General features: G+C 35.3%; 1 protein-coding gene across 2 annotated transcripts in view; it reads left to right on the top strand.

Annotated features, from left to right (window-relative positions):
- The first annotated feature begins 19,118 nt into the window (after positions 1-19,118).
- The window catches only part of LOC123528827 (pecanex-like protein 1), a 61,337-nt gene continuing 60,436 nt past the window's right edge, over positions 19,119-20,019 (top strand). For both annotated transcript variants that reach the window (XM_053518638.1, XM_045308854.2), the window contains exon 1: positions 19,119-19,402. In XM_053518638.1, coding sequence (XP_053374613.1) covers positions 19,250-19,402 — 153 coding nt within the window. In that variant the 5' untranslated portion in view covers positions 19,119-19,249. The remainder of the gene's footprint in view (positions 19,403-20,019) is intronic.

Here is a 20,019-nt window from a genome sequence, read left to right as displayed (position 1 = left end):
TCAGGTAAACATTCTGACCAAGTTTTATTAAGATTGGGCCAAAACTGTAAACTCAATAAGAGCATTTACAGGAAACGAGCGAAAAGGCGACGAGCACAAGCGTACGGTAACTCACTATCAATTGTGTCCAACTGAGCTTAAACATTTAAAATACAATAGAACCCTATTATAATACAACGGTTTCTGTGATACTACATGACTAGAAAAAGTCACAACAGTGAGTCTGTGTACGGATTGAAACAATCGAAATCCATCCATAATATATCTGATTCATAAAATATGTCACTAGAGTAGCAAAGATTTCAACACATCGTGTGTAGAAAACTGTAAAACGTATAAGTCTAAAAGAGTTCCGCTTAAGCCGGTGCTAGGGGGCGTGAGAGGTGTTACATTTTTTATTACCTCTCATGAACAGACTCACTGCCAAACCGAGTCTGCTATTATTCTTCTTGATTGCATTCTATGCTTCCAAAGGATCTTTTTACAGATTTTATTAACTATCACAACAGCAATCTTTAAGTGCAGTGTGGCGCCCCGTACTTGGATATAGTGTTGTTATATTTTCTGGTCCTTTGGGATCATAGAGTCCATTCAACATATGTGTAATAGAGTTCCTCTTAAGCCGTTACTAGGGGACGTGAGAGGTGTTGCACATTTCATTACCTTTCAATCAAACCGAATCTGCTATTATTCTTCTTGGTTGCATTCTATGCTTCCAAAGGATATTTTTACAGATTTTATTAGCATCCATTTCCAGTATCGTCCATGAACAGGCTCAATTAAACCGAGCCTGCAACAGTTTTTTGTCGTGTTTATTATCGATCACAACAGCAATCTGTCAGTGCCTTGCGGCGGCTTATAATGTCCCTCCGTACTTGGATTCAGTGTTGTTATATTATCTTGTCCTTTGAGACCATGGGGTCCAAAATAGCAATCCGTTTAAGCCTGTGCTTTGGGGCATGAGTGGTGTTGCAATTTTCATTTCCTCTCATAAACAGACTGAATCAAACCGAGTCTGCTATCATTTTGCTTGGTTGCATTCTGTGCTTCCAAAAGACCTTTTTAAGGATTTTATTACAATATCTGTTATACGATTGTTGGAAATAGGGTAAAACAAGAGACACTCCCAACAGGGCAAAGGCAGAATCTCCACAAGCAACTGAATTTTAAAATTATTCGAAATAGTATAGGGCTCCGAATACAAACGGAAAGCAAAGAGATTTACAAGAGAACTAAGATTCGGATTGAATTATGAACTGGGTATATACCTTTTATTGAACAACATTTACGTCAGGTTTGGGAATGCAGACAAGTAACACTGGTATTCCCATGGCAACAAATTGTGCACCCCATGTCCCAGATTTGTTTTTATATTATTATGAAAGAGACAAGAGACTTTATGTTGAGCCTTTCTCCAGATACGCAGGCAGACATTATTACTGCATTTAATAATACACGCTATCGGATGATATTCTTAATATGGACAATCCGTTTTATCTTGTTAATTGTAGATGTTGAGCGCAAATAACCAATCTGCGCTATTTACCAAACGCGCAGCGCATATAACAAATTTTTGTACGTTGGTTATATGCGCAACGATTTACCAATCGTTGCGCATGATAAATTTAACCTGCCCGATTTACCAAATGCGCAGCGCAAATAACAAATGTAACTTTATATATCAGAAATTTGCATTTCGTGTTTGATAAATCATGCAGTTGGTCAATTTATTAATAAATATAAATGTCAAATGCTGAATATCTCGGTACTTAAATTAGGTGTCATAAATTTGTTTCTACATCAGTAAATTCACGGCAGTCGGTCACCAGGTTTCAATACCTCCAATCTTATACAAGATGCATTAAAACCCAAACATGCGTGAAGGTGTGATTTCCTCCAGCTTGCACACGTCGTCCCCTGGTATGTTTTAGGCTATTTTTAAAATTTTCTACTTCACCCGAGCACACACTTAGCAAAATATCGTTTTTATTATATTGAAATATCTTGAAATTTCCCAATAATATTCTTTCTACCAACGGGAGCATATCTCTCAACATGTCTAAGATAAAAGATGAAATAAAAAAGTCACAAAATTAAAAGAAAATTCTTACAGATCTTATCTATATTATTATTATTATTATTTTATAGTACAAAATCGATTGAATAAAGAGTAGGCCTTTGATTACAGACTAAAACTATAGAGTTTTTTTACAAATCTAAATGGATCTATAATGTTACACCTGTAACTTACGTGGGAGGTCGGTCCTGCGCTAATAGCAAAGTTTGAAATTACACTGTATTTCAGATATATTTCATTCATAAAACATACTATTTATGTAACTTTCAAATGAATACTGTAGAAAAATTAATAGAAAAAGAGTGATTTCTGTCATAACGAGAACGAAATATTACATTTTTTATCTGCGCAAGATGTGTGTCTGCGCTAATAATAAATCTGGAAATTACTCTGATAACTTGAATATCTTTTATAAATCATATTAACTTTTACTTTGATTTACGATTACATATTGTATCATATTGCAGGTATTGAAACCAGGTGACCGACTCCCATGAATTTAATGATGTTGAAATAAATTTATGACACATTTTTAAAACCAAGATTTGCAATATCAGTCTGTAATTGTTAAACAATGTAAAAGTTAGCATGGTTTATGGCAGATATGCATATTGTCAGAGTAATTTCCAGATTTTCTATTAGCGCAGGATCGACATCCCGCACAGGCTACGGCGTTTAAAAGTTAAAAAATGAGTATAAAAATAAATAAAAAAAATACTTGTGTTTTTAAATATACTTGGGATATTTTGTATCATTTTAACGTTTTTTAACATCTATGACAAATGACTCTTAATACCGTCGTCAACAGAAATTTATTGGCCATAAACTACCAGGGACGTGAGAATCTCATTGAAATTACCGCATAAATACGCTCATTTACTTTAAAAATGTTTTTCTTTTTCTGTACAAATTCACACCTTTACGTGTGCCTGATCACCGTCAGTTTTACAATTTTATGTAGGCCTACAAGTCTAACACTCTATTGATATTCAATTTTATCGGGAGATATCATCCATATGTTAAAAGCGCAGACTCATTTACGAAACACGCAAGACAGTTGCCCTGCGCATATAAGAAATATATAAGGTTGCCCGATTTACAAATCGTTGCGCAGATAACAAATTGGTTATTTGCGCTGCGCGATTTACCAAATGCGCAGATTGGCTATACGCGCGTAACATAGATACTATTTATCCCCGGGAACTTCAGTTAAATAACACTAACAATTCGGATACTGCTGCTTGATTTTTAGATTTACATCTCTCTATTTATGACAATATTATACATACCAAAATTTATGACAAGAGGGATGCTTTTAATTTTTGTATTGTAAATCTTCCCCATTTGGACTGGAATGTACCTCAGGCTAGAACTTATTTATTTCTCAATTAATTCGGTTTGCGAGAGCGTGTAGTCATATTGAGGATTTCAATGAACGTAATCAATATATTACAAATAAACTTCTTCAGCAAGGCTACCGTTATTACAAATTGCGTAAATATTTTGCTAAATGTTACTACCGTAATTCTGATTTGGTTTTAAAATTCAGTAGTAATTACAGACACTTCTGCGATAAGGTATTTCAAACCCCGAGTTTTATGGGGATGTGGTTTACAAACTTCTTAAGATTTTGGGTCATGGTAATTTTCCAACTGTATTTGGTAAAACTATAAAACGTTTTATTAAAAGAGGTTACGACCCAACTGTTTTGAGACACACCGCATGTGTAGTGTTCAACCCGATCGGGTAAACAGTGAAAGTCTCTACCATGGTTCAATAAAGAATATTGTGCATAGTAAAGGTCAATCTGACTAAAGCACATCTCCAATTACGCTACGCTTAGGACCTGAAGACGTGCTATGGATAGCCTCGTTCTGATTACCCTTCCGCTAGCCAGTCAGAGCCTTGCTTACAACATTTTGAATGTGAAAGTAGAAGTTTAAAAGATCTTTATATTTAGCCTGGGTTTTTCATATTTACAATTCTTATGACGACCACATCGCGACTACGCCCTCGTGTTTTGAGAGAAATCATATGTCACGATACGGACTTGGTCACGTAAGGTGTCAGACAGCCGGTTAGCTCTGTCGGTAGAGCACTCGCCCTGTAAGCGAGCTGTAAGCGAGATTCCCGGGTTCGAGCCCCGGACTGACTGCACGTTTTTCTCACCCTTTGACATTCGACGCTATTTTGATGGTTCAGCCAATTGCTTGTTGAAACGAGTCGTCTGGTTGATTAAAATAAAAATAGATTTGCGAAAATAAAAATAGCATTTGCGGAAATCCAAATATACAGAAAGATGAATGTGAATGGGTCATCCTCAGATCTTCGTGAGTTGCACTTTCCAAGACTCAGTCAAACCGGGTCTGCTATTATTTTGCTTGGTTGCATTCTATGCTTCCAACGGATCAATTTTACAGATTTTATTTACCACAAAAAAACTTCAACAACTGATACTTCAAAACGTGCAAAAACTACTATTCCATCAAAATAAAAGACGTCCAAAAATTTCACAACAGCATCAGCACCTTGAAGGCCTATGAACCTTACAACATTGCGAAAATCATCCTAAGGACCTGCTCACACCAACAAGCCTCCGCTGAGACACATATTCCAGGCATCCATGAACTCGGAAAAACTACTACCATACTGGCGGAATGCAATGCAACACCTATCTTCAAGAAAGGCAACTCACATCTATCACTGAACTACCGACCAGTGTTTTTGTCTTGCATTTCTTGTAAAATACTAGAACATATCATATGTAAACAAATCTTAAACCATCTGGAACACAACAACATTCTTACGCCACTCAACCATGGCTTCTACTTTTTCTATTTTATTATCACAGCAGCGTTGTTTGTGCCGTGTGGCGGCCGTAAAAATTCTCCTCGTACATTCAATCAGGGCTGTTATATTTCGATCTTCTCAGATCGTTCAGCACGACTTTTATGTCGTGTTATTGGTACTGTTGGCCTGATTGGTTCCAATACTCCCGCTTTCATAGCTTTGGGTATTGTATAATCACCCCTTGGATATGGTGACTGCTTTTTAATTTTGTCTTTTGGCAGTTCCTGTGATATGCAGGCTCCATAACCTCAGATCCCCTTTCTAAATTCCAGTTTTGTTAGTTCTGCTCATTGTTTTCTCGTTTAGGGCAAACCCATTAATTTAACTGGGGACTATACGCCTGTTCATGGACGGTAGTGGAAATGCAAGCTACCGTCCAGGCCCTCTAGCCCCGGGTTGAGCAGAACTCAACATTTTCATATGTTATAAGTACAAGAATATAATTTAGAGACATCCGCAGATGTATTCATACGGCGGTGCAAATGAAACCTTCAATGATGCACAGAGTGCAATTCCATGAAAAGCGGCGTATGATCCCCAGTTAAAATAATGGTTTTGCCCAAAACGAGAAAACAATGAGCAGAACTAAACAAACTGGAATTTAGAGAGGGGGTCTGAGGTTATGAAGCCTGCATATCACAGAAACTGCCAATAGACAAAATTAAAAAGCAGGCGCCATATCAAAGGGGTGATTATAAAACGCCTAAAGCTATTAAAGCGGGAGTATTGGAACCTCCCAAGCCGAAATGGTCAAGTTGAAAAATTAAACAGTACACTAAAACAACATAAATGCCGTACTGAACGATCTGAAAAGATCGAAATATAACAGCTCTGATTGAACCGAGCCTGCAACATTTTCGTTTTTGTCGTGTTGAACGACCTGTGGAGTTTCCACTTTTTCTATTTTTTCATATTTGGTTTCTCATCTGAGTCTTAACTCCTCACTGCTTACGGACCATAATTCTGGATCCCAAATAAACATGATTCCCTGATTTTTCCAAGGCCGCTGACACCGTCTCACAGTCTGTTTCACAAGGTGAAATTATACAATGTGGATGGCAACATAAACAACTGTACATGTAGGTGATTTTCTCTCTAACAGAGACATGCAAGTTGTAGTATATGACGAGACCTCATACCCAGCAAAGTCGATTCCGGCGTCCCTTTGGAAACGGTAACTTGAGTTCTTTTATTCCTCTGACATGTCAACCTGCATAACCACGTCAAATTAATCAACTGTTCGCTTACTTGCAGATGATTGCCTCCTCTTCCGTTGTATGAACCACCTCGGTAGCCTAGTGGTAAAGCGTCCGCTTCGAACGTTGGTGGTTGTGGGTTAGCCAATCTATCAACTTCTATCAACGAAACAACCACATCCTCCAACACGTAGAAGAAAATCCCTATCATGGGGTTACTTTTTCTTCCAACTTTAAAGGTGGCACTCACATTAAAAATATCACAGATAGTGTAAATTCTACATAAGGCTTCCCGAAAAGTAACTTGAAGTAATGTCCAACATCTAGCAGTGAAACCATATACCTCGCATTGTCAGGTTCACATTGGCTAAACATACCGGACCAGGGCTGTATCACCAAGCATCTCTCAAATTAAAGGTATTTAAATTCGAACATGGTAAATGTGATTTATTTAGTTTCTCAAAAGAGTCGTAGGCTTAGGAGCCGGGGGAGGACGGTCGGGATGGGGGTTCAGAGTTAGTGGAGAGTAGGAGAGGGAGCTTATATAGGCTTTGCCCCTACACACATTTTGATTAAAACTTGAATTTTCTGTGGGGAAAAAATAAATAAACGTTAAACGCTTATTTGAAAGAATATGTATACATAATACTGGCAATTGTATTTTTGTACAAAAGTAGAGTCTAATTGTCTATTGTCAATGCTAGGTAATAAAAAGGAAAAGATAAAAATCTTTTTCTCAGAAACTACTTGTCGGGTTCCAGATAATTTGACAGAAATGTTCTTTGGGAGACGTTCTGTCAAGATTGTTCAGATTATTCCAATTCGTCAAAAAAAAAAAAAACATGGCCGCCACAGAGCGTGGTCACTTTTTCTATATGTGTGCAACGGAACATTAAAAAATCTTCTTGTCAGAAACTGATGAACTTTCTTCCAAATATTTTTAGCAAATGTCCCTCTTGTAATTCACTATCAACCAATGAAATCTCGGAAGATTCCTAAAGTGGATTATCTTGGTCGACATCTTAATAGAATCAATGAACCACCAGATAGCTTTCACAGTCGGGTGAGGCTCAAATACACGAATGCCTATTGTCTTTAATAATATTTGTTTATATATCGGTGTTTGTATAATTAGGTCACTAAGATATAACAAGAAGTTTCAAATCAAAGCATTATTGCTTTTAAGGGCATAGTTTAGGATAGCATTGTGTCACACTTCTGACACTTACGATAATAAAGTAATCAAAGAAGTGCCGAAGGATAATTCTCAAGAGCACAAAAGCTTACTCATTTGAGAAACTTTATGCCCTCCAAGAATGTGTAAGGTTTCCAGAACCTTTTATGGTTTTAAATATGTTGTTTATAAGTTTTATGCTTAGAAGAGCTACATAGAAGTGTCTTGCATGTCTTCTGGCACCATTCTGCTTTATTTTAAGAGGCTCGAACCATAAGAAGATAACAAGGAGAGAGTTTCAAATAAGCTTTCAGCTTCCTACTCAATCCTGTATGCTTTTTTGATATATATATACATGTTGTAAATGAATTGTGATTAATAAAATATTGTTTAAACCAAGAAGATAACATTAATTTCATTCTCTGTCAATCTTGTATTTGCATTTCCTTATGTCAGTTTTCTTTGTCGCTGTTTTCTTTGATTTTCAACATTCTTATCGACATCACTTTCTTGAGCATCCTATTTATTTTTGTCATTCTTTTATATCAGTTCCTAAGAAGGTCACAATGTCTCTAACCCGAAAGAGCATTCTCTGTGTACCGTTTGGCGAGCGCCAAAGAAGTTCTTTCGAAGAAATGGTGAGCCATATTATCTCCAAATAACCGACCACTTTTCATAGTCGACTTCTTCTCTTAATCTCTTCCTGTACATTATGGTCCACTAATTCTAACAGTTTCTCCAGGTAATCGTCCAGTTTTTCCTATTTCAAATGTATATACCCTCATTCTAATCTGTTGCTATTGTCAGAACTTGTTTAGCTAGTTGTATATTTTCTATCAGCGTATACCCTTTAACTACTACATATTTCAATTAAGCAATCATTTCCCGATAATCATCAACGACAATGATAAAGTGTTCAATACTTTGGTGATATTTATCAAAAGATTTCATATTGGCTTTGTAATTTGTCCACCATTTGTTCGTTTTATATATATGTTAATATGTATGTCAGTAAGATGTTGGTGATATTTTTTCTATTTTCTACTGAACTGACTTATGGTAGTAATATGAATAGATTTGCATATCTTTGCGTAGTTTGATATTTTTGAAATCTGATCTAATTTTATAGATCTATTTACTTTACCAAAAAAAAAATAATTTCAACAGTTGATCAGATATTGGAAAAATAACAAATTGCTGGTCAGTTGTTTCTTTTGTACATTTACGTATGTCTACCATGCTATTACACATAAAATAATTTATTTCGAGATCTCATATCGTAGTTTCGGTTTCAGTTTCAATTCCGTCCGTTGTTATCATAACCTTGAGGAAGGTATATTAAAGGTCGATATCAAAATGGCAGATGGTATTGACAGATCAGAATGGGGACATTCAAAAATGAAAAAAGAAACACTGGATGATTACTGGGAGAAACTGTTAGAAAAAGCGGATTACTACGAAAAAGAAGAGATTAAATTCTTTTTGCATTGTACAACTCTGAAAGGAAAGAAGTCGATTATGAAAACTGGTCGGTTGTTTGGAGGTAAAACCGACCTACCTGCGCGAGCTCCTTTAGCTAGTTATGAGGGGCTGAAAGGAATATGGCTCGCCATTTCATCGAAAGAACTTCCTCGGCGCTCGCCATATGGTACACAGAGAATGATATTTCGGGTAAGAGACATTATGACATTCTTAGGAACTGATATTAAAGAAGGAAGTGACAGCGAAAATGAAGATAAATGGAATGCTCCAGAAAGCGATGATGATAAGGAAAAAGGTGATAAATCAAAGAAATCTATTACAAAGAAAAGAGACAAAAAGAAACACAAGGGCAAAGTGAACAGGGGACAAAAGGAATGCTATTTGAAGCATAAAATCCCAGAAAAACCTCAGCTGTCGGTCCCTCTTCTGTTCTTTGAATGTGCCCATTACTACGGATCTACACAATACGTACGTCTTCTTTTAGTTCGAGCATGTGATTCTAAGGTAGAATGGTGCAGGGAGACATGCAAGGAACTTGATATAAGAGACAATCCTTTTCTGCAGTTTCTGCACGGTCGTATATGGACATATCGAGGCGGCGACACAGGACGAGGTATTGTGATTGAAGTACTTTTAGTCGGGGATATCGTCTTTGATCAGCTCCTTGAACCGCCCACCTGGGACGAAGTAGGAACGGTTTCCCGTTCAGGATTTGACCCAAGACTCGGAATTTGTTAATTTTTTAGTGTAATTGTATCAAAAGTTAACTACCATTTACTTAATAACAAATGTTAATGTTTCATAAATATGTACATGTGCAAATGCATAACAAGTTCTTATGCATCTTTATTACCAGAGTGAATAATTCATACTGTATTCGCTGTGTATTATATTCATTTACAATACAATAACGTTTATTTCCTATGTACTCATAACGTAGTTCCTATTAAATGGCAGCGTGGCTGGAACATTTCTTGTTCCAACTTCTGCCATAGATAGATGTTAATATTCTTTCATTGCTTAATTACTCACAAATCTTATTATATTACTGGATTTAAACTAATTGAAGGTAATGGCAATTAGTGGCAATCAAAACTCATTTGTACATGAAAGATATTTATAAAATTAAAGCAGGTCAATATATAAGCATAACAACATTTTATCAATCTAACATATCCAGAGTAAACAGGACGAAAACAGTTTTATCAGAAATTAGAACATAGCTAATTTGCATTCATTTTAATAAATGAACTCAAGATAGAATTTATATACATTTCGTATTAAACCTGATATGCTAATCCAGATTTGGCTTCTATATAACAACCTTGCATCCAATCCACAATTCAGACACAACAACTTGTTATATTTCATTGAACTCCGGTAATGATCCGGAAAAGGTGCAAAAAGGCTTGGTCTCATTTAGTTCGGAGGATTATCAAATACTGCAAGCTTTTGGGCAGTACATATGATTTCTTCAAATACTCTTTGACACAAACTGATAAATGACGAAGTTTTAATTTAAAAGACATTGCCAGGAAGAAAGCTACTTTTCTCATAAGTTTTTTTCATATAGCATTGTTACACATTTGACTATGTGGACCTGCGTAAAGACTTCGTCGTTGTATTAAATAACATTTGTGTCAGGTTTGGCAATGCAGTTTTTTTTTTAAATGGTAAATTGTATTCCCTTGGGGACTAAATGTGCATCATTTGTCACAGCCTTTTTACGCCCCCGCACGTACGAACCAGATTGTCTACAACCCACATTAATGACCCGATTTAGTTCATACTCATACTCAACAATCCTTCTGGCAAGACCTACAAAATGACTTATATAATTGACCTTGACACTCATATGACCTTCACCTTCGAACTTATAACCTTATTAAACATTTTTAGTCATACAGTCCACATTAACTGCCCAATTTAGTTCATACTCACACTCAATAAACATTGTGGCAAGACCTACAATCTGATATATGAATAAATGAACTTGACTTCATATGACCTTCACCTTCACATTTGAAAAACTTAATAAACAACATTTTTGGTCATACAGCCCACATGAATTATCAAATTTAGTTCATACACTCAACAAACCATGTCGCAAGACCTACAAACTGAGCTACATATAGATGACCTTGACTTCTTCCGCCAGTACGAAACAGATTGCATACAGCCCACATTAATGACACGATATAGTTTATGTTCACATTCAACAATCCTTGTGGCAAGACCTACAAACTCACCTTTGCGTAAATGACCTTTACCTCATATGACATTCACCTTCAAACTTTAAAAACTTAATAAACAACATTTGTTTGGTCCTACAGCCCACATACATGACACAAGTTAGTTAATACTCACACTCAACAAACCTTGTGGCAAGACATACAAACTGACCTATATATAGATGACACTGACCTTCATGTGATTTTCACCTTTAAACTTAAAACCTAAAAAAAAGGTCTTTGGTCATACACTCAGGGATATGATTTGCGTTTTTATGGAAGAACGTTATGGTGAGCCTTCCTCCAGATACGCAGTCAGATGTTATCAATGCAACAATGCCTATATCACGATATCTGGATGATATACTTAATATGGAATATTCGTATTTTGCCATTGACGGGTCATAGCATATCCAACGATCTGCAGCGCAGTTAATCACCAAGTACCAAATATAAAGTTGTAACAGAAAATTATGAAGTTTTTGAAAAATGTAATGCTTTTTTACAAATGTTGCTAAGGTTTATCTTTGACTGTAGTGATCATCCTAGCTTTTCTAAAATTGAGGATAAAATGAGCACAATCTCTTTACCTGAATTCAACGTTCAACCAACTGATACGTATAAACATGATTAGTAAAATTACAAAATAGGCCACCGGTGTTGACAAAATATCTGTGAAATTGGTAAAAGCTGAAAAAGAGGCTCTCGCACAGCCTAATACTATGTTAATAAATCAATCTTTAGAAACAAGTGTTTTCCTGATCTTACTGAACCCAAGTCACTCCCATTTTTTAAGGACTGGACCCTTTAAATTGGACCAGTCAGCATATTTCACATTCCATCTTTTTTTTTTGGAAAAAGTACTCAGTGAAAACTTGTCTTTTTATTTTGATAACATTTTTGGTAAATTTATATGTGCTTTTAGAAAGAATCATGGATGTCAAACTACATTTGTAAATTAATACTGCTAGAAGACCAGAAATTAACAAATATATAGCAGCCATTCTTATGGACTTACCAAAGTGCCCATGATATTTTGCTATATGAATTGTCATGTTATAGGGTATCTGATAAATCTATAAAGCTATTACAATCTTACTGATTAAACAGATTTTTTTAAAATAGGTCAAATTGTAAGTTCTTGGGCAGAAGGATGTTCCCGAAGGCTGGATCTTAGCTCCCCCCCCCCTCTCCAATCCTGTTGTTTAATGTATTTATAAATGACATATTTCAATTTTATTCAAAGAGGCACCTTATGCAACTGTGCTGATGATAGCACGCTTTCTCTCCACTCCCCTGACTTTGACAAATTAGTAAAAGTTCTCAAAACATAAAGGACAATTCTCATAGACTGGTTTCGACCAACACTGACAAGTTTCAGGCCATTGCAGCTGGCAAGTTTGTGTTTAATCTAGGAAGCACATGCATTTCATGTCATGAAGTAGTAGGTCATTGGCTGCAAGCTGAAATTTGATTTTCTATGGGCCAATTTCTGTAAGTCCTCTAGTTTTTCGATTTCCTAACCCAGAAATTAGGCAAAGGTTCACCTATTTCAGCAATAAATACATTCATTCTGGGAATGTTTGAGGCCTTATGTCGCTTTCTAATGTATGTCAAACAAAAATTATGCTGATTTTAGAAAACCTGGTGAATAAAAAATGCGAATTTCCCTCTCTTTGAGACTTTTATTGGCTACAAATGGAAGTTTACTAGATTGTTTTAATACAGGCTTTCAGATGTTAATGTGTTGCCTATGTAACTGTTCTAAATCAATTAAAGGCTTGCTGTAACAATTTATTCCAAATTTTGACGATTTCTACCAAACTTTAGGGGTTTAAATACCCCACCCACCCGAGCTACATTTTCGCCAAATTTATTACTTAATAAAAATGTAAAAATAACTATCTTTTAATAAGAGATCATCGAACACTTGTGCTAAGATTAATAATTTTATATATTTTAATGAGAAAAAAATAATATTTTGTAATCAGTTTTGATTATAGACAACGTGCATACAAATGTAATATATAAATCACATGCTATATCTCAATAAATCGAGCCAATTAATGTTCCATTCAGAAAGGTTTAGGGTACCAATAGTTTCCTTTTATTGTAAAGGTCAAATTAAGCTAACTTAAATGATTTTGACTTTTAATGAATAAAGGTACTTTAAAATGTAACATGTAAATAAACACCGCACATTTTGTTCTTACAGCACGTCATACATATACAGGTAAAACAAGGGAAGTGAAACAAATGTTACTTTTGGTAAAACATGTTGTTTAAATAGTTCTGTTTCTTTTCTTTTTGAATATCACTTATACTGTTAAACGAAATTACTGATCTGAGAAATCATATGATATTTCCTTAGTGAAAAACATAAAGGAGACTCCTTGTTCATATGGTGGTTGTGGTATCATTGTTGTCAATTCTAATTTCTTACTAAAATACTTATACGTGTCTTTTAAAAATGTTAATAAGTATATAAAATTAAATCATTCAAAAGAAAAGTTGTATTTCAACTGTTACATATAGTTTACCTCTTAAAACATTTAGTCTAGTAACTATCTTTATCTAATTTCGGTAACGTATGTTTAAAAACTGCACAAGCAGACACATTAAAACATCAGTGTACTACATATAACAGAAATAAACTCTAACATTTGATGTAAGAGAGGTTGCGAGAAGTCACTTTTTGGAAACAGGATAAGTTCATCATACATGCATATGTACATTCTTACAAAGTCTACACGATTTGTTTTGAACGAGCGAGCGGTGCATTAAAGTTTATATGACATATTTGTGAAAATTATTTTTTGGTTCTTGGTGTATAATTTATTCCGCAGTAATATCATAAAGCTCTTTTATTGATACTATATCCTACAATGTATTGAAAGATACGTTACTTTAAATATTACTTACAACACTTACAACTCACTCATAGGACTAGGGCTGGGACAATTTCAAAATTTTGAAACCGTTTAATCGTCTGTTTGAAATCGAATCGAACCGGTTAATCGGCCGCCATATTAAAAATGCTGTTTCCTTTCCTGACGACCATATCAAGGTACTTCCAGCAGCTAACTTCATTAGAAACTTACCGACTTTATCGTTTGCAAGCAGTATGACAATTGATAAGTCATATTTTGGTGTATTTTATTTTAAATATATCACAACATGCAAATCCAAGACTATTGATTATGTTCAAGTTGACGTGTTTTAGCGGAAATATACTGTGGATCTATGTGCTGGTCAAAGAAATGTATAAAGATAAAGTACGACTTGTGATGTTTATTTTTTGAGAGCGATTAGCGGCTTTGCAAAATTGAAATCGGTTTCACCTAGTAATCGAATCGGATCCGATTAACCGAGTAATCGCCCCAGTCCTACATAGGACCAAACAACATACGATACGCGACATACTTCTTGATTCCAGGACATGCTCAATTTACAGCTGTAAAACTCTGTACTACTTGTTCATAATGTCATGCAAATGCATGGCTATAGATGTATTTGTAATAGTTTGACACTATTTCAAAGACATACGCATTGAATTGTTTTTATTGAAGGATATTGAAGGGAATTGGCATTGTGATATATCTCAAACAAAACAGCTAAAATGTTCAAGTACCACACAAAAAAAGTACATCAAATATATATATATATATGCTCATTTCCATTTGTGTAATCAGATAGGGCTTTGTCCTTAAAAAGCGGTGGTAAAAATTCTGAATTGTGACAGAAATGCAATTTGGATTTAATCATAAACTTAAACAAGAAATATCTTTAAAGATGATGGTCGGCGAATTGTAATAAGGAAAGAAGTTTATGAATTTTTCATCTAACATTCATCTTTCATCTAACATTTTTCAAATTGCAAAACTAAACACTGCACTTTAACAATTTAAATGGTTCTCTTTTAATTGTTCGCACATATTTCGTAGGGTTGCAATTTTGTTTCGTTTATCCTTAGACGAATAATTACAGCAGTAGTTTGATGAAGATTCATGAAGCGGTTCATGAGAAGAGGTCATTAAACGTGTTTATATTTTTAGCTAAATTGGTCCCTATCCCAATTTGTAACAAAATAGCAGGAGACCTTACGATATTGTTACACATCGAGTTTGATAAAAATCCATTACATTTTAGTGGTTAATGCGAAGAAAGGCATATCTACTTTTAGCTATAGTGGTCCCTAATAGGGCCCAAGTTCCTATATAAATAAATTTGGAAGAGGACCTTATAATGATGCTTCAGACCAAGTATGACAAAGATCCACCAAGCTGTTCATGAGACGCTGTATAAAGGCATTTCTAGTTTTAGCTCTAGCAGCCCCTAAAAGGGGTCAAATGTCCCAGCTGAACAAAGTTGGCTGCGGGCCTAATAAAGATGCTACAAATCAAGTTTGATTAGAATACATGAGAAAAAATCAATTAAAGGATTTTTTTATTTATTATTTTTAATTATTTCTAAAATAGGCCAACTGATCCCGCTTTAACAAATGCATATTCGCTATTCATGAATCTTTGGACAATGACGTCACACCTATAAAAAAGTGAAGGTCAAGCAAAACATACAAATGTAATTATTTCAATATTTCTGTTTCATAAGCAAAGTTTGACCGTAGTCATATCACATAGATAAACTGTATGCAGCGTACCTTCATTTAAGTGTAATGAGATTCAGTCATTATATAGCATATACATAATAAAACAGATTTCAACTGAGTTCAATATTTGCATACCATACTAAAGAAAAATATTCATATATAATAAATCAGTTAAATAATTTATAACAAATATATCAAAGCAAACAAGTACTCATTTTAATATGCAATCTGAATAAGTCACAAAAGCAAGAAACCTTTTCATATACAGACGACAACTGTAACAAGGAAAATCTTTTAAAAAGCACTTCTCTACATAAAAGACTCTTATCACACCCTTATTCATGTGATACGCAGACCGTATTCAGCTCTTTCTTTAATTGATATATGTTGGTATTTGAACAGGTTTTTATCATATTTATTAAACTTACTTATCATTTTGAGATATATCAATATTCTTGCTAAATATACTGAGCCAAAGTTAGCTTTAAACTGTGAACAGCGTCGTTTAGGATAAACGCTTTGTCTACATTTCACTCAGCGTAGCACAATCAACAGAGTGAAAGAAATTGACACTCTCGTCCAATCAGGTAGAGTGTTGCATAAATCTTCCATTTTGATAAATTATCTATAATGCGTTATCAAGTAGTTTGATTTGCAAACTGAAGTCACGTGGCATAGGTAACGAATTCGTTCTTAGACGGCGTTCGCCGAAAAATCAATCCTATAAATCTAAAAAAAAAACATAACTGTTTGCGCAATGATCTTTTTCACTTGACTATTAAAAGAAAGTGACAGTTTCATTATATCTTCGATTCTCCATTGCTCGTTATTTTACTCTGATACACTGTATATGTAATATCTGACAGGTAGCCATTCTGTTACAAATACATGTTCGTTACCTTTGAGTGAAAATTAAGAGTAAATATGTTTACTTTGAAAGAAATAAAAGCAGCATTTAAGTTAAATCATTTGACGTCTTTTCTGGAATGCATTTTGAAAATAAGCACGATCTTGATTAAAACAGAAGAAATAGCTCAAATTGTTAACGTAGTTTTCAATGGAAAGTATTTTAACAAAGTCAAATGACTTCTATTCATACAGATATATCTTACCCATATGTATGTTTGTAAACTTATTTCTGGCGGAAAATGATGGTATCTTTATTAGATCTATCTGAATAACCAAATTCTTATTACCTTGAAATGAAATGTCATTTGATTTGTTTTGTAATAATGAATAGTTGAACAGTTGTATCTCATCAATATTTGTACATGTTACCTATTCCAGGTGGTCATCTTGTGAGTGGTAAAATCCTCCGTAACAATTTTATTACACAAATCAGTAACAGATGATTTCTATTATAGCTTTGACTTTTGAAGAGTTATTCCTTTTTCGTAAGTACATGTTTGATCGAATTTAAGGCAGTCGTTTGAAAAATTGGGAAATGGTGGCCATCTTAATTTGAATAGTTTAACTAAATAACATACTTTGTTGATCGTTAAACTAACTTAAAGTTTGGTGATTTGATTACCACGCACAGCGATGACTACCTGATATAAGACCGAAACTACCATAAAAGGGAATGAAAGCCATCAAAATATGGAAACTTTGGTGGCATTATTTCATTTGTATAATAATTTCGTAATTATTTCAGTTTGCCAATTTGAAATAGCTGACATGTTGCTCAGACCGACATCCACAAGGATCATATAACATCATGATATAGCTCAACCTTTGCCTGATTTCTGGGTGACAACTTTCAATTGTTTTGGCCTTGGCCCTCAGACCATGTGGGCCAGACAAGATCAATCCCATCATTCTTAAAACACTTTCAAAGGAACTTTTATGTCTACTTTGCAAAACCCTGGAGCATATAGTACTCTCATCAATAACAAAACACTTCACAAACCCATTTTGTACCATCTCCAACATGGTTTCAGGGAAAAAAGATCCTGTGTGACGCAACATATAAAACAACAGCTTGATCTGGTCCTTTTAGACTTTAGTAAAGCATTTGATAAAGTGAGCCCGTGATGAGAACGTCCTGTTTAAAATGCATAATTACGGTATACGTGGCAAAACTCTTCAATGGATTTAGAGCTTCCTTGACAACCGTTCAATCCGTAATGCTAAACGGTACAAGCGGAGAGCCCATGCCTGTCTCTCCTGGAGTTCCGCAGGGGTCCGTGCTTGGGTCCCTGCTCTTCCTAGCATACATAAATAACCTCCCACAAAATATCAAGTCTAAAGTGCGTCTATTTTCAGATGACACTGCAATATATATGTCACTTACCTCTGTCAAACCCTCTAAAATTACCTTAAAACGTTAGAAAAATAGGCGTTGGACTGGGATATGGAATTCAATCCCGCCAAATGTCAAGATATACACGTCACAAGAAGGAAACATCCTATCCCTTCAGAGTACTACATGCACAATACACTTCTAGAATCTGTCAGCTCAGCAAAATAACTTGGCGTGGATATCTCAAACGATCTTGGGACGCCCACTTAAACAGGTCAACCAAATAGGCAAATCAAACTCTAGGTTTCCACAGCAGGAAAATAAAGGTCAACTCCAAACCTCTTAAGCCCATGGCATATCAGACCCTCGTCAGACCACAGCTGGAATATAGCTCCGAAATGTGGTCTCCATACACACAAACCCAAATAGACCAAACAGAAGCGTTCCAAAGACGGGCAGCACGTTGGGATATGTCCGTCTATATACTATACAGTCTAAATTGCACAGGCTAGATCCCCGGCGCATTGACTCCCGACTCTCATATGCAAATCTGGAACAACTGGTATTAGACCTTCCTGCTCAAATGTACTGGTTTCAAATCCCCATGGAAGATTATCTCATCCCCTTAACAAGGCAATCACGCCATTACCATCGGCTGTCTTACAGGTTATTCTCTGCAACCACTGACTGCTAGAAATACTCATTTTCCCCAGGACTATAATCTTATGAAATAATCTTCCACCTGGCATTCCCTTCCTTCCAACCCGTGCGCAGTTCAATGTCGCTGTTTGCAACATTAAACAAACTTCACTATTCACCCCGTTTTTATCTTTTAAATCACTGACAAATTTTCCTTTCCCTTTTATTTGGCCCGATTTTCTTTTATTTTCTAGTACAAAATTTCGTGCTTGATGCGCACGAAAATGTTTACGTCGCTGTAAAGGGTTAGACAGTAATGGAAGATAGATAGGTATAGGTAGGGAGGCAGGGGCAGACACATTTATGGCAGACACATTTATGGTGTTTTATTTAAAACGAGTCTGTGAATCTCGCATAAGCCCTGAGTTTATATAGCCCTGTATGTTGTGTTGCATAAGATTTTATGCATTAAACACTACTTCTGTAGTTGGAGATTATCAATATTTTTTACTTCATGTTTACCTCAACTAGATTTGTCATTTCATGTAAACGTTGGACAGATAGACGACAGTGAATCTTACAAAAATATTCGTCTCAACATTACACCACACTGTTTAAAATTAAAGATGTCTGCCAATTTACATCCGCAATGAAAACTTGAGAAATAATTGCTTATATATTGACATACGGTTGAGTGAAAAGGACTGATGGAAAACATTTTGTAGAAAAATTATCTAGTTCCCGGAATAATGGGCTCTCATATTCTTGATATCCTCCGTCAGGGGATATGGGCCTCGTTGACAGGCGGGTGGTTCTACGATCCACATCTCAGCATTTTTATCAACACATTCCACCTGTATCTATGGCTGTTCCTGCTCGCATTTCCACTGATTTTGCATTTGGTATGACATGTTTATTAGTAGTAACTCCTGCCTAGTATGTCATTGAATATAAAGCTTGCCTTACAGACTGATAGTTTTGTAAATAAATTTTATTCAGCGTCAGAGATGAATGTTTATATCAGTTCGGAGACATCACCTGGATTGTGAGACATTCTCTTGATCTTTCAAACAAGGGAAAAGATTGAGAAAATGTCTCGCAATCCAGGTGATGTCTTCAAACTGATAAACATTCATCCCTGAAGCTGAATTATTTACAAAACTCTTGATATAACCAAAGAAGTATATGCACAGAATCGCAACTGGACCTATGATACCACGTAGACACGAAGTACCGTGTTAACCAGTGTTTTCTTATTGAAGCGTTTGCTGACTTGATCACTCGTGATCAAATTAACAGACGTTTATTAAAGTATTACACTGGCGATACAGCCGTCACGTAATAAATTGAATCAGGTCCAATTTTCAAACGACCACTGTTGATTTCTCAGACTTCCAATCATAAATTCATTTCTTCCCCGTGAAGAAAATACTAACAACATTAAAAAACACAGTTATCATTATAAACAAACAATCTGATAGAAAGTTTTTTTTGACACAAATTTTTATCCTTCTGCTGT

This window comes from Mercenaria mercenaria, chromosome 1, assembly GCF_021730395.1.
Source record: "Mercenaria mercenaria strain notata chromosome 1, MADL_Memer_1, whole genome shotgun sequence".
NCBI classification, from domain to species: Eukaryota; Metazoa; Mollusca; class Bivalvia; order Venerida; family Veneridae; genus Mercenaria; species Mercenaria mercenaria.
This window is presented reverse-complemented; position numbering and strand designations above follow the sequence as displayed.